Below are 14,687 nucleotides of genomic sequence, written 5' to 3' on the forward strand. Positions count from 1 at the left end.
GTGGGGGCTGGATGCAGCTCGGCTCGTCATGCGACATGTGGAATGAATCAATGTCTCATCTTTAAATGAAACACAACAGTCAACTGTAGGAGAAAAATCCAGCAACCTGCGGAGGCCACAGTCACAGGCTCAGTGTCATTGTCACTTTCAACTCCTGAATACTCTGCGGAAAAGTAAGACAAAGACAATAGAAAAGGACCAAGAGGTTAGGGTCTTCAAACTGGACGTGAAACTCAGCTGTGAAGCAACCAAACACAAACCCAAAGAGAAAATCCATCTTGTCTCTCGAAGTACGTACTCCACACCTAGCAAGCCAGATCACCTTTTTCCAGAAATGAGACCAACGCCCTCTTGCTGTGTAGCTTTGTTTTATTCCATCTTCCCATGCCCTCCTCATCGGATGCAAGTAGATTCAAACGGGGTGGAAGGGCAGAACACTGCACACTGACAGCCTTGGCCGGGCCAGAGTCTTGGGCAGAAGGGCACCAAGGGGGCCTATACTGCCCGCTTCTAGGTAAACAGCACACACAGGGCCCTGAGTCCGCTCATGGTCTCATGTGATTGGTGTTTTTTAAAGACAGGTTTGCATCTGTACTTCAAGTAATAGAGATAAGCAGCCATCTGAAGACACTTTCTCCAGCAAGAGGGGTGTGAGAGGCTAAGTGCACGTGCACAAAGCAGCCCATAGCAACCAGCGGAGCTGCGAGAGCTCTGTGTGATCAGGGCTCAGCACACTGCATCTTGCCATGCTGCCCCATACTGTCGGGGGTCCGCAGGGGCCTCCAGCACAGCACTGCACAGGGACACATCTGAGTGCACAGATGATGCAGCCTGCAGTGGCTCAGCCACTGAGAGGAAGAGGGAGCCAATCATCTGGGCTGGGAACCCAGAGACAGCGCAGGCACAGTAAGGCGAGGCCAGGCAGAGGGGAGGGGGGGCACGCACGACACAGCGGTTTAGTTTAACCACAGGAGTGCAGGCCCCAGAATGTAAAGTCGCATTCAGGTTTACCCTGAATTTTAACTTCAATTTTCAAAATAATCAGGGACTGGGCAGCCATAAGCTGCCTCAAGCCCTGCCGCAAGCCCAGCACTCAGGAGGTGGGGCCAGCCTGGGCTACACATTAAGTTTAACATCAGCCTGAATTACAGGTAAGACCTCGTCCGCACCCCTAAAAAAATGTGTGTGTGTATAAAATTCAGAAAGTAGCATTTAATCAAGGCAGCAAATTGGAACTGTCCTGTGTCCTGTCTACTTCAGTGCTCAACCCATGGTCCCATGTTCCACTTTCTCTTGGATAATTGTGACTGCAGTTAAACACGGCATCCACTAAAGAAGTTCATCGCAATATATGATCTTACTTCCCTGCATATGAAAGAATTTGCAGGAAAAATATGAAATTCAAATTTACTGAAAATGAGAAACGGTGTTGGGAACTGAGCTCTCTGATACATCTATGCCACGCGAAGGCACCATGTTTACACAGGGAGCAGAAGCAAGCATGTGTGGTGAGAGTGATGGCCTGAAATGACCCAAGACAGAGCCAAGCACAAAGGCTACTGCTAGAATCTCCAGGGTAGACACAGGGGTCCATAAACTTGGATGGGAAAAGTTAGTACTAATTTCCACTGATTATTACCGAAGGAAAGGCTCGGTTTGGGGAAACATAGGTTACAAACCACAGCAGTGTTCAGTAACGACAACTCCTGTCACCAGTAGAATTCACAGGCGCCTTCCTGCCCACCACACAGCTGTGGGGACCCTTGCTGCTGCAGCCTGCTCCCTAGTGAGCAGAGCAGGCAAGCAGGCTCTTCCCCAGGGCCACTCCCTGGGCCTATGGACTGTCACAGCCAGGCTTTGAGGGCGCCTGTGTCCCAACTGTCACATGCAAAGCAGCCGTGGCTCGCCTGGTCAGCATGGGCTGCCCTCATGGGGCACGTCCATGGCCCTGATCTGCAGCTCTGATTCGTCCTCTTCGAGTGATCCCCGCAGCCCCGTGGCAGCACTCCAAGGACTTGCGACTGCATGCGCACTGCTGCTCGGCACGTGTGTGTGAGAGGCTCCGGCGCTCGGGGAAGCTGACCACACCACAGCCCAATCTTTCTGGAGACTTCCACCAAATCCTCTGCAGACAGGTGCACAGTCATGATTCCCTCACCAGCTTGCTACCAGCTTGCCAAACACTAACTCCAGAACAGCCCCTGGGGTCCAGGTCTTCTTATGTCCTTTCTATCCTGGTGCCTCACCACTGACTGCTGCCCCTGGTACACATGAATTCATTTATAAACCAGATCCCCCAGGTACGCTCTCGTCTGTGCCATCCCTCCCAGGCTCACAGGAAGGGCGCTGGAACACACCTTCCTCGGCGCCCAGAGATGGGGCTACACTGTGGGATGGCACAGAAGAGAGAAGCACAGGAAAAGGAAGAAAACGACAGAGTACAGAGTGTAGACACTGCTGGGAGCCTATCCCCATCACACAGCAGACAGCCAGGGACAGAACGTTACCTTGCCAGCAAGCCCCAACCACGAGCTGGGTGTCTATCTTGGACGGGTGGAGTGGGTAGTCCTCGGTCACCGAGAAGGGCTCGTGGGGAACGCCGTCCACATACAGGGTCGCGCTTGGGAGCTCCACATTGAGGACAAAGTGGTGCCATTCCGCATCACAGACCTACCAAGGCAAAGGGACCATGGAGCATCAGCCTGCCTCGCCGCCGGAAAACACGAGAAAGACAAAGTCACCTCAGTAATTACCTGTCTTCCTACAAAGAAAAGGATTATCATAAAATCTCATAACAAAGTGTTCTGCAAACGTGTCTCCCCAAAAAGGGGCACGTCACAACACTGTCTGCAGGGCATTCCGAGCCAGATGGCACCCATCACAGGACAGAGCCCCTAACAGGGAGCTGCCCAGTCTCCTCCTACTGGTAACGTCTGCATCAGGCTGCAGGGGACGGCTCCTGGTGTGGATCAAAACCCAAGCACCTGCAGTGTCAGAATATGAACTACCACAGGACACAGATGTGTTTTCTCCAGCTGATGATTTAAATACAAACAGCCCTGGGCTCAGTACAGCTTGGCATGCACAAAGACCATACAGCTCAAGTGGCTCAGCAAATTTAACTTTCCTAGCAGGGTGTGGTGGCACATGCCTGTAATCCCAGCACTCAGGTGGCCAAGGATCAGGAGGATCCTTGAGAGTTTGAAACCAGCCTGGGCTACAAAGTGAGCTCAACACAGCACAGACCCTATCTCTAAGAGACAAGAAAATGAACAAACAAAATTTAACTTTCCTGCTGGGAATAGCCATCACAGATATGAATCAACCAACTGCAATGTATTTGCATACTAATTCAACAAACTGAAGAAACAGATATATTTAAGATGCAATTTGAAATCTGAACATGTACTGGACATTTGATAATATGAGGAGTTATTTTTAATTTTTTTCTTTATTATCATTTTTTGTACCAGAAATCAAACTCAGAACTTGTACTTGCCAGGCAGGCACTGTGCCGCTGAGCTACATCCCCAGTCCATTTTATTTTTTTAATTTTGCTGGTGCTGGAGACTGAACTGAAGCCTCCTGCATGCCAAGCACACAGTTTATCAGTGACAAATATCTTGGTTCCTGCACATTTTTTAAAATATGCAAAAACTGTGCTGTTAAGAGACACAATGAAAGATGCATGTCTCCAAAGAAAAAATGCACTATCCCAGATTTCTTCAGAACTAAATCAATTTTTATAGGGTGGCAACAAAAACCATTGATAATGAATGAGGAAAATGCCAGGCACAGTGATGCATGCCTACAATCATGGCACTCTGGAAGCTGAGACACGGAGATCACCATGAGTTCAAAACCAAAAGCCTGGGCTACAACAGTGAGTTCACGGCCAGCCTGAACATAGCAAGACCCAGCCCCAAAAAATAAAAATGAAGAATGGGGACAATAATGAAATAAGTGTCCAAGAGCTGGTGCTCGATGAAGATGGACAAAAGATTCACAGAGTTTTCATTTTGTACAGGGATTAAACTCACGACCTACCACTTCCAGGCCAGTGCTTGTGCCACTGAGCTACACCCCTGGCATGTAAGGGTTTTCTTTACACCAGTCTCTCTGTATAAATGTGAAAAACTTCCCATCATAAAACTTTTAAAAATATGCAATCAGCAGAAATTATGCAACATGGTTACTGTATGGTTACTGTAACAGAAACATATTTAAAGTGTCTGCTATAAACATTTTTTCCAGATTTATCTTTTATGTTTGTTTCTAATACAGGGTAATGGCCTGTAGTCCAAAGCTGATCTTAAAATCACTATGTAACCCAGGCTGGTCTCAAGCTTTTAATCCTCTGCCTTAGGGCTCCCAAATGCACACCACACCCAACTCAGACCATAATTTTCTGTAGTTTCTCAGGAAAATTACAGTAAAAGCCTCTGAGAAAAAATTATTTACATTAAAATCACATCGGTAGGAAATGATTAAAAGGAAAAAACAAAACAAAAAAAACCCAGACACTCATCTCTTCGCCTTTCTTTTCTCTTTTGTGCTCTTATATTCTTATCCACCTTTTAACTCCATTAGCTGACGTTATATTTTAACAAACACAGACACATCTCACACTGTCATTTTGTTTTGCTTTGTTCTGTTTTGTTGAGACAAAGTCTCACTATGTAATGCCAACTTGCTTATGCAGCCCTGGCTGGCCATCAACTCACTCACAGTGGCCCTCCGTGAGTGCCGGGATCACAGGCAGGCGCCACCGAAGCTGGTTTGACACCATCAACTTTTGCTAATTCCATAGCCGAATAAAACCAAGGTAAGGCCAAAACTGCCTTATTGCCTCAAACCCTAAAACAAGAGAAGGTATGAGACCAAGCGTGACACCACACTCCTGCACTCCCAGCACTTCGAAAGGGGAGGCGGCAGGATCACAAGCTTATGGCAGCCTTCATTTCCCTGTAATGTGTATTTTTTTTTAAGGAGATGACACATGTTTTTTCACGGATGTTTGCTTTTTATCACAGAAAGTACCGGAAAGTTAGCTTTACAAAGACATGACCCAGTGTAAAACTGCCACTCCCTTGAGCTAGTGGTTTGTGTGGTATCTGAGAGATGTCAGGACTGCCGGTTCCTTGAAAACGCAGCACATCCGGCGGCGCCTGCGCACTGCTGAGTCACCCAGGGCTCCTGGCACCAGCCCAGACACAGCCCTAGCGATGAACAGACATAAAGATCTCCACCTCAGGTTTTAGGCAAATGCTCCCTACTTCAATTACAGAAGTTTTTATACTTTAAATACCTAACTTTTCTATCAGTATTTTATTATCTAAAATAATGTTAAATAATGTAATACATTAAAAAACCCTCCGGCTTTCAGAGGAAAGGAGATGGGTGGGTTTAGTCTGCTATCCTGCTACCCAGACACAGAAACCATGAGTCATAAATGCCCACCATGCACAGCCGGCCGGACACGGGCAGGGCTGCAGACCCATTTCTGTCTTACGAGAGCACACCTGGCGAGCTCTGCACTCGCTCACCTGATTCAGTTTCCAGTGGAATTCTGCAGGCCTGTACCGCTTCTCCTCGGAAGGATCCTGACGGAGGAGGAAGATCAGCCTGCACCCATGGACGTACAGCGAGTAATGATGCCGGTTCATATCTGTGAAGAGAGTTCTGACAGGTAAACGGCCAGCTCAGCACCCAAGGACAGTGAGAGCTGTTTTCCTCATGGGTTTTGAAGACACAATTTCATCTGCACTAATGACCCCTCCAGCTGGGCTATGCAGCATCTAGGAACAAATATGCTTGTGTTCTGCTAAGCCCCACGCCCCTGACGGCTGCTGACCACCCCTGGGCCCTATCTGTCTTGAGGACAGAGTATTGTCCAGCCCCAAACCCAGGGGACACCTGGACCAAGCAGCTTTCCGACAGGCTGTCGGTAAGGTGAGGAACCTGATGCCTGGGAATGCCCATGGAGCAGGGAAGACCGCCACCTACAGAAACACAGCCCACCTGTCTTGTCCGAGCTGCAGAGAATTGTCTCCTTCTTCCTGCCGAAAGGCCCGTGCCTCATCCACACGGAGATGGTGAAGGGCTCCTTCGGGTTGATGGAAACCACACCATCAGGGATCCTTACTGCCTGGGTGCCATTGAACTCAAAGACCTGGTCACTGTCGTGGCCATTATCAGTGGGGAGGCCAATGGTCCAGTTCAAGGAGCTGCTGGGGGAAGGAAGCAGCTCGGCAGTGCCCGCAGCAGCCCCTGAAACCACAGCGACAACGCTGAAGGTCAGTTCTGCAAAGAGCCTGGCACCCACAAGCGTCTCAAAGCTGTGCGCTTGAGGGCTGTTCTCATGTCACAGTCAGACGACGCGCTCACTCTTCCTTAAAATCAGGCGATTTTTAAAGACAAAAATATGATAATAACCATAGATGGCTTTTTACAGGAAGGAGGATGAAAAACATCACGCATTTCTTGTAATCCCACGCAAATACCCACCATCTGGGGAGGAACCCTCCCAAGTCGTTATGACTACATGCGAGGTATCTGTTAGCTAAATGGAGTCCTGCTATGCACACACACACACACACACTCACTCTCCCTCTCCCTCTAAGAGTCTCCTACAGCAGAACCGCAAATGCCCGGTCACCATTCAGCACAGAGCCCTGCTGTGATGTGCTGACCCAGTGTCCCGGGGGACTGGGGGCTGCTCCTGCTCTCTCCCCTCATCAACCTCTGCTTGACAGGCTCTGTCTGTCCCCATGCTTACGCTTCCAGTGCAAAGTCCTAGAAATGGATTTACTAAATCAAAGTACAAGAAAAATGTTTGACAACTGTCATGACAGAATGCCAGGATCAACTGTCATGGGGATTTAGCTCAATGGCATAAGCACCTGCCTTGCAAGCAGGTGGTCATGAGTTCGATCCCCCGTACCAGAAAAAAAAAAAAAAAGAAGCTGAGCCAGGTGGATTGCCGTGAGTTCAAGACCAGCCTGGGCTACACAGTGACTTCAAGGCCAACCTGAACCACATAGCTTGTCTCAACCTTTTGTTGAGACCCTGTCTCAACAAAAAAACAAAAGCAGGTTCCTAACTACAGGCTTCATCCAGGTGGTGGGAGGGGCATCAGTTTAGGAGACAGCTCCCTGCAGAGCTACTGCTCACTGCCCTTGAAACACAAAGGCCCCCGCTGATCACAAGGGGCCACAGAGGCTCCTAGTGTTTTATGGCTAAGTGAACACTCTGCCTTCTGCACTCCCACTAGAGGCATCTGACCTCACCTCTCTTCATCTAGACGAACTGGAAAGCTGCACAATGGACAGGAAAGAGGAAAGCTTGTCCTCTGTCCAGTCTCCCAGTCCTTATCTCTCAGCTCCTCCACAAGTAGTTTGTGATGTGCAATGTGAGCTATGCCTCCAGTCAGACCTAAGTATCTTAGAGGCAAGCGTGGTGGCGCACGTCAGTAATCCTAGCACTTGGGAGGCTGAGGCAACAGGATCATTGCAAGTTTGAGACCAGCCTGGGCCACAAAGTGAGTTCAAGGCCAACCCGAACTGCATAGCAGGACCCGGTCTCATAAAAGAAGTTTTGGATATCCTCAGGCTGATTCTCTGATTCGTGTTACCAAAGGCTATGCATCGGCTGTAGTTTTTTCCTTAATTCTTAAATGAACTCTGTTTCATATAAACTTGCTCTGCTTTCTCTCCCGGATGGAGTCTCACTGTCTGCTCAGGCCGGTCTCTAACTCCTCAGCTCAGGCCCTGCCCCATCTCCCAAGCTTATTCTCACCTCATCTCTATTTGGATGATTTGCAACATATGCTCCTTTCTTCAAATCAGTGGCTTTAAAGCGCACACACATGTGACCTCCTGAACAGCCTTTTAGGGGGTTAGCAGGCAGCAGCATGACAGTGCCTGTGGGCTGGCATCGCACACAGACACACGTGGCCTGGCCCACTGTCAGGGTCCCCTGCTCCAAAGACGGAAGGCTCAGGACGCACGGCCTCTTACCACAGAGCCTGTGGAGGGACTTCTCAGAGTAGGTGTCTCGGTCACAACCTTTCCCAATGTGGCTGGTCTCCAGCTCAACCGTGGCCTGCACCAATGCCACTGGCTCATCACATGTCTCCAGGTGGATGTTTGGGAAGACAGCAAGAGCTCCGGTGCCAGGCTCGTACTCAACCCTGTTGCTCCAGCCTGTGTGGCCCAGAGGACAGTGTGGGAGGGAAGGAGGAAAACTCCATGTTAGGCTCCCAGGATTCTTAGTTTGCAGGAAGATGCTCGAGTGGGAGAGGGGGCGGCTCACCTTGCCACCCAGGGGTGCAGGTGGGCTTAATGCTGATCTTCACCAGGACGTCTTCTGCGGCCCTCTTCTTGCCGCAGTCGTAGGCCGTGACGCTCAGCTTATACTGCTGCTCCTTCCCGTAGCTCAGCTTCTCTGTATTCCTTATGTAACCTGTCAAGGAGGGCAGGCAGTAAGAAGCACTGCTCCTCTCACTGCCCAGCACCTGAGCATGAGGCCCTGCCAAGGCTGCCAGGAGCACACTCAGGGGTGGGGCACCTGCCTGCCTGGCCCTGCTGAGGTCCCCCACCCAGCACTCTTTCCAAAGCGCTTATCGGAGACCCTGAATCCCCACTACTCAGTCTCCACAGATTCCTGCAGTACATGCTCACTTTTATGTTAACTTTAATAGTTTATAGGTAAAAGAATAGAAGACAAACATTTTAGATCTCAATTATTAAATATAAGCTTAAGCTACATTCAATATTTATTGCTAAAAAGGTTTACTTTGGGGCTGGGGCTATAGCTCAGTAGCATAGCGCCTGCCTGGTAAGTGCAAGGTCCTAAGTTCAATTCCAGGTACCAAAAATAAAAAAATAAAACTTTTTAAAAAATGTACTTTTAAATGTAAATTTAAAAAATTTTAAAAATTTACTTTTAAATGTGACAGCTGTTTGGGGCGGTTTCCTTCTATTTTACACCCAAAGGGTGTTCACTGGGGGCATGACTTGGCGATGGGGTGTGTATTTAGTGCCGGTTCAGTCTCAAAGTAGGGAGGGCACGGACTGTTTTCCTGCTCCTGCGTGCCTATAAGACAAGTCTGCTTTTTTGTCATCACTGCCTTTTTTTTCTATCGGTACTGGGGATCGAACTCATGACCACCTGCTTTCAAGGCAGGTGCTTATGCCGCTGAGCTAAATCTCCAGGCAAGTCTGCTTTTTTGGAGACATGAGTCCTACTGCGGAGCCCAGGCTGGCTTTGAACTCACAGCACTCTCCTGCCTCAGCCTCTCCAGTGCTGGGGGCACAGGCATGCGCCGTGAGTGCAGAGAGAATGTACTCATACTGCCACCAGACTCCATGCTGCGGGCCAGTTAGCAATGGAAACTGTGACCTCGTAGGGAAGCCGAGGGCAGACAGCTACCTGTGTTCTAAGACCAGAGTGGGCCTGGCAGAAGTCAGGCAGTATGAGCCCCATGCATGAGGAGGCGGGGCTGGGGGTGCGCTCAGGGCAGAAGGAAAGCGCTCACTGCACGGAGAGCAGGAAAGACGACTGTCTAAAGGTCAGGCTGCTCCATGATGGCAGATGGAGCGGGCAGGACGAAGGGATGAGGGGCGGGGAAGGGAGAAAGGGAGCCCAGCAGACAGGACACCGGCGGCTCCCGGGAAGCTGTCAGGACGGCGTGGAGACTCCTGCTCAGGGACAACACGGACACAGACCACTCTCGGCAAGAGCCGCTCTACACTTACCATCTTTGTCCACGGCGAAGGGCACGTTGGGAGTGACAATCTCGTAGCTGCAGATCTGGCTGAACTGCGGGGAGCAGTCTGCATCCACGGCCTCCACCCTCAGGATGCTGTCATGCTGCTTGCCCTCAGTGGCCGTCGCCTTGTAGGACTTCTCCTTGAACACAGGCGCATACTCGTTCACATCGTTCACCTGGATGTGGACAGTTGCTCTGGACAGAAGAGGAAACAGCTGTTTGGGGCGGTTTCCTTCTGTTTTTCACCCAAAGGTACCAATTCTGCTCTATTTTGAAATTTATTTTTATCTGCTACTTGGTTTCACAAAATTTGTACAAAGACAAAAAAAAATTAACCAGACTTTATTGTTTTCAATTCATCATGGACCAAAAAAAGTTAAAATAAGAATCTGGCTTGACTGTCCCATGTCCTTGAAGCTGAGTTTAATAATTAATACACAAGAAAAGAGGCCTGGGGCTGGGGCTCAGTGGCAGAAGCTTTTTGCCTGTCCTGTGCGAGCCCATGCATTCAGGCCCTACCATAGCTAGCTGGAAAAGGGGACAGACACTTAGATTTTTCTCTGACAATCTATGCCGGAACATGAAGGCGGGGGATTCACAGTAGACACCTTCTTATGTCAGGTACCTGTCTGTTCTCAATAATTACAAAGTTAAAGGACAATATCGGCTGGGCATGGTGGTGATAGCTGTCATCCCAGCACTTGGGAGGATTAGGCAGGAGGATTGCTGTGAGTCTGAGACCAGCATGGGCTACAAAGCGAGTTCAAGCCCATCCTGAACTGCACAACAAGACCCCATCTCAAAGACAAAAAAAAATCTGTGGGTGCAGATACCAGTCCCTGTCCCTCCCTTCCCTTGCATGTGTGTGCGCGCGCGCACACACACACACACACACACACACACACACACACGTCTCGTCAGCGGGGTCTTATCTCTCCTCGCCAGCCCGCTTACTTATGAGACTTCTTCACGCCAGCACCATCAGGGCCCTTCCCGCAGTCATAGGCCTGGATGGTGAATGTGTAGTCTTTCTGCAGCTCGCAGTCCAGCTTCTCCTTGGAGCGGATTATCCCCTCGCCAGTGGACTTATCCACTACCACTGCGTCAAAGGGGACATTCTGCCCATGAATTTTAAAGCCACAAATCTCACCTGGGGAGTCAAAGCACAACAGGTCAGGGGTTCTGCCACACAAATCCTCTGCACGTCCCCTCCTCCCCCAAAGAAAATGAACAACAACAACTTGGCAGCCAGGGGTTGGAGGGTCCGTGGACAAAGCGGGGGGCACTGTGCTTTAACACGGGTGAGTTCTGGGGCTTTAGTCAAAAGCAGCGGAGTCTGGCTTCCCAAGCAACATGTGTACTTTGCATCCACTCATGCAGGAATACAAAAGAGAGAGAGAGAACACAGACAGGCATTCCACAGGAGCACTTAAGAGGGCTCGAGGGCAGCAGGAGTCTCATTAGTGGACAGCCAAGGCCAGAGCACGCCAGGGCCGCCCCAGCCATCCGAGGGCCAAGGGCCGGGCAGCTCTTTGGATTTGAACCAGAGGGAGGATAAAACGCAGTTAAATGTGGAGAGAGAAAGAAGTGTGAGATATAGGACCAGCACCGTAATTACAGAAATTCTGTCAAGGAAAAAATCCAAAGAATCAAGTCTTCCTGTGCAATGAGCCTGGCTAAAATTAGGGAATCAAAACAAACTGCTAAACAAGAGGTAGAAATACCAACTTTCAGGCATCCATTTCAACAGCTGTCACCCGGCTCTGTCACGGGGAGGGATTTGCTACCCTTTTTTGGGGGGGCTTCATCCTGTCAACCCTGAAAGACACCGGCTTGGGGATGTCGCCACAGCTGAATTGGCTTCAAAGCTGAAGTAGAGAGTTCCAAATCCATGTTTACATCCTTGCCCATGGAGGAACAATCGTAAATGATTTGATGTATATATGAAACTGCACAAACGTTATTTCACATAAAAATCAGACTCTTCCACAACTCCAGCAAACAGAAAATTGTTATGAAACAAATCTCTGAAGTTTGATTAAACAAAAATGCATGGTACTGTCCATGTGGTTCAAATGGATGTCTGATTTCCGGATATTTCTAACCATGGGTCTGATGACATTCACCCTCATCAATACATTTAAAAAGAGGGACAAAGTAGGAGAATAAATGTGGGACACAGGAGCATGACAGCTGCTTCTGTTTAAGGGCTGATTCCCAATTTTATCAATAAAGTTAGTGGGTTAATAATCATAAGAGGGAGACAAAGAACCCTTGATCACCTTCTTTGGTGACTGTCACCTCAAAACTCTCTAAAGGGAGAGAAGATAAACCTGTGTCAGTAATTCAGGAAAGAGTGGAGACGGAACAACAAGGAAATTAAGTCACATATTACACAGAAAAGCTTGACATACAATTAACAATACGCTCAGCGGCCACCTACTACAATCCCCACAGCCAAGCTGGATCCTCTAGCAAAATGTTACTTTGAGTGCCACTTACCATCAGCTACTGTGTACAGTTTAAATAACACTAATTTAGAGATAAGTGTTGGTGTAGAACACCTGGAGGACCGTAGTTGAGACTGTTAATAAGCAGACATTTGGAACAAAGGATTTTAACTCTTTGTTCTTCTTCTTCTTCTTTTTTGAGGGGGTACTAGGGATGAAACTTACAGCCTTGCATGTGCCAAGCAGGTGAGTATGCCACTGAGCTAAACCCCTGGCCTAACCCTTTGTTCTTACCAACACCAGTGGTTTCTCATCTAAAGCACCCACCGAGGGAACAAGTCTGAACCCTCTGCTGGTAAACACTGGCTTGATGGGAAACAAAAAGGGCCGAAGCCAGCGGCAAGGACACCACATGGACTATGGCTTTGCAGAAACACCTCTCCCCAGGTCAGCACAGCTCCTGCAGCCACGCCGGTGACCAGCAGAGGGCAGAGCTGAGCACGTGTGCCCTTGGCCATCTCCTCTCCCCCAAGGCAGCACTCTCCAAATTCCTTTGCTTTTTTGAAGATTTTGCCATTATTTCCCCTGAACAGAGCTGTTTCATTTTGCACGACTTAAAGGTCTTTAAAATGGTACCAAGTGACACGCAGTGTTTGTGACTTGTTTTCTATACAACCCTGAGTATGGTCAGATGCACTCACCCTGGCTGCTGTATGCTTTACCCCTTTCCACTGCTACCTACGCGTGCGAAGCCCGTGAATTAAAACATGCAGCATGCTTAAAACACTGCTTGTCATAAGGAAAGCATCTGACATGTCTGCTGTTACCACCGTCTTCCACTTACTCTTCTCTCTATAAGCTCAAAGCAACCCTCCTGCCTCAGCCACCCAAGTGCTGGGATTGCAGGTGCGCGCACCACACTGGCTTACTATCACCATTTCTCACTGTGTGACTGTGCGATCATTTCAACTCTTTCTGCTACTGATGAACCATACTGTGGCAGTATTTCTGTCCCTGTTTCCTCCTCCTAGACATGAACAAGACAGCCTAGATCTGTGTGTTGCCTGAGGTGTTGGACAGCAGCCACACAGAGCTGTTCACATCTAAACTAAAACTCAGGCTAAAATGAAACAGTACTAGACTTTCATCCCCTCGGCCACACTAGCTCTAGCCTGCATGCTTAGCACAGCCGTGCACCACCAAGCTGGCTGGTGACGCCCGCCTGCACACAGAGCCACAGCACCCAGGCTCACCACGACAGCTGGTTTCATTCACCGCCTCGCAGCGCAGGCTCTGCAGATGTGGTTTCTGGGTTGAACTCAGCCCATGCCTGGCCCTGAATTGCCCAGATGCCAGAATGGGCTTTTATCTATTCCAGTAGTTTGGGATGGGTACAATGGTGCCCAGCACTGTGGGAGGCTGCAGCAGGAAGGCCACAAGTTTGAAGCCAGCCTGGGCAACCTGGTGACTTTTTTTTTTTTTTTTTTGTCTTTTTCATTTTTATCGGTACCAGGGATCGAACTCACAACCACCTGCTTGCAAGGCAGGTGCTTATGCCGCTGAGCTAAATCCCCAGCCCCACAACCTGGTGACTTAATGAAACTTTGTCCCCCAAAAAAATATGAAAAGCTCGGGCATGTAGCTTAGTACAAAGGCCCTGGGTTCAGTTCCTCCTAAAAATATATTTTATTTCATGAGAAAATTATAATAAAAATTCAAGTATCAGTCTCTATCAATAGTTTTTTTTTTTTTTTCTTTTTTTGAGACAGGAGACTCTCGGGGTGGGGCCAGTGTAACAGAGGGGCTGAGTCCAGCTCTAGGAGCGCCAAGTACACATTGGCCAGAGGATGGACACTGGCCTGAGCGAGGCATGGACACAGCCACTGCTGAATCACATCCTGGGTGCACTTCTGAGAAGACCGGGTCTTGCTATACAACGTTACTCAGGCTGGCCCTAAACTCCTAGGCTTAGGAGTCCTCCTCCGCAGCCTCCCCCTCAGCTGGTGACAAGCAAAGCCCTTGAGAACAACTCGCTGAGGGCTGCGCAGAAGGAACAGCTCGTCCACCAGCTGCTGTACACACACTGGTCTTTCCTTTGAGGAATACGGCTGGGAAGAGGGCGGGGGTTTCCATCCCAGACTGCAGTGTTCCCAGTGACATGGGGTCCAGGCAGGGAAGCAGGAATGAATTTGTTGCTACCCAGGTGGAATTTGGGACAGCGGGGCAGCAAGGCAAAGGGCAGGTGCACTGAGACCCGCCACCTCCCTGGTGCATCCAGCTGGAGACAGTCGCACGCATCACGGGGCTCAGGTCCCTGTTCCCAGCACACAGGCCTTCTGTGACGTCTCACGCTGCGAGTGAGAACTCTCAGGATCGCTGCTCACATGTGATAGCTTTCTGCCCAGTTCCTCTAAACCCCTAGAGAGGTTCCAATTTCTCAACCGACCTAAAGCCCCACTTGCAGA

General features: G+C 49.4%; 1 protein-coding gene across 10 annotated transcripts in view; it reads right to left on the reverse strand.

Moving 5' to 3' along the window:
- Positions 1-14,687, reverse strand: part of Clstn1 (calsyntenin 1) — a 56,094-nt gene that overhangs the window by 6,517 nt on the left and 34,890 nt on the right. For 3 of the 10 annotated variants that reach the window (XM_063235459.1, XM_063235457.1, XM_063235456.1), the window contains 9 exons: positions 12,055-12,084; positions 10,727-10,922; positions 9,759-9,967; positions 8,314-8,463; positions 8,019-8,204; positions 6,022-6,270; positions 5,547-5,668; positions 2,508-2,670; positions 107-163 (listed from right to left, as the gene is read on the reverse strand). In XM_063235459.1, the coding sequence (XP_063091529.1) occupies positions 107-163; positions 2,508-2,670; positions 5,547-5,668; positions 6,022-6,270; positions 8,019-8,204; positions 8,314-8,463; positions 9,759-9,967; positions 10,727-10,922; positions 12,055-12,084 (1,362 nt within the window). The remainder of the gene's footprint in view (positions 1-106; positions 164-2,507; positions 2,671-5,546; positions 5,669-6,021; positions 6,271-8,018; positions 8,205-8,313; positions 8,464-9,758; positions 9,968-10,726; positions 10,923-12,054; positions 12,085-14,687) is intronic. The other 7 variants (XM_063235462.1, XM_063235460.1, XM_063235458.1 and 4 more) reach the window with 3 other exon arrangements.

The sequence above is a fragment of the Cavia porcellus genome, unplaced genomic scaffold, assembly GCF_034190915.1.
Source record: "Cavia porcellus strain 051 isolate PalLab524CR breed Dunkin Hartley unplaced genomic scaffold, mCavPor4.1 scaffold_25, whole genome shotgun sequence".
NCBI lineage: Eukaryota > Metazoa > Chordata > Mammalia > Rodentia > Caviidae > Cavia > Cavia porcellus.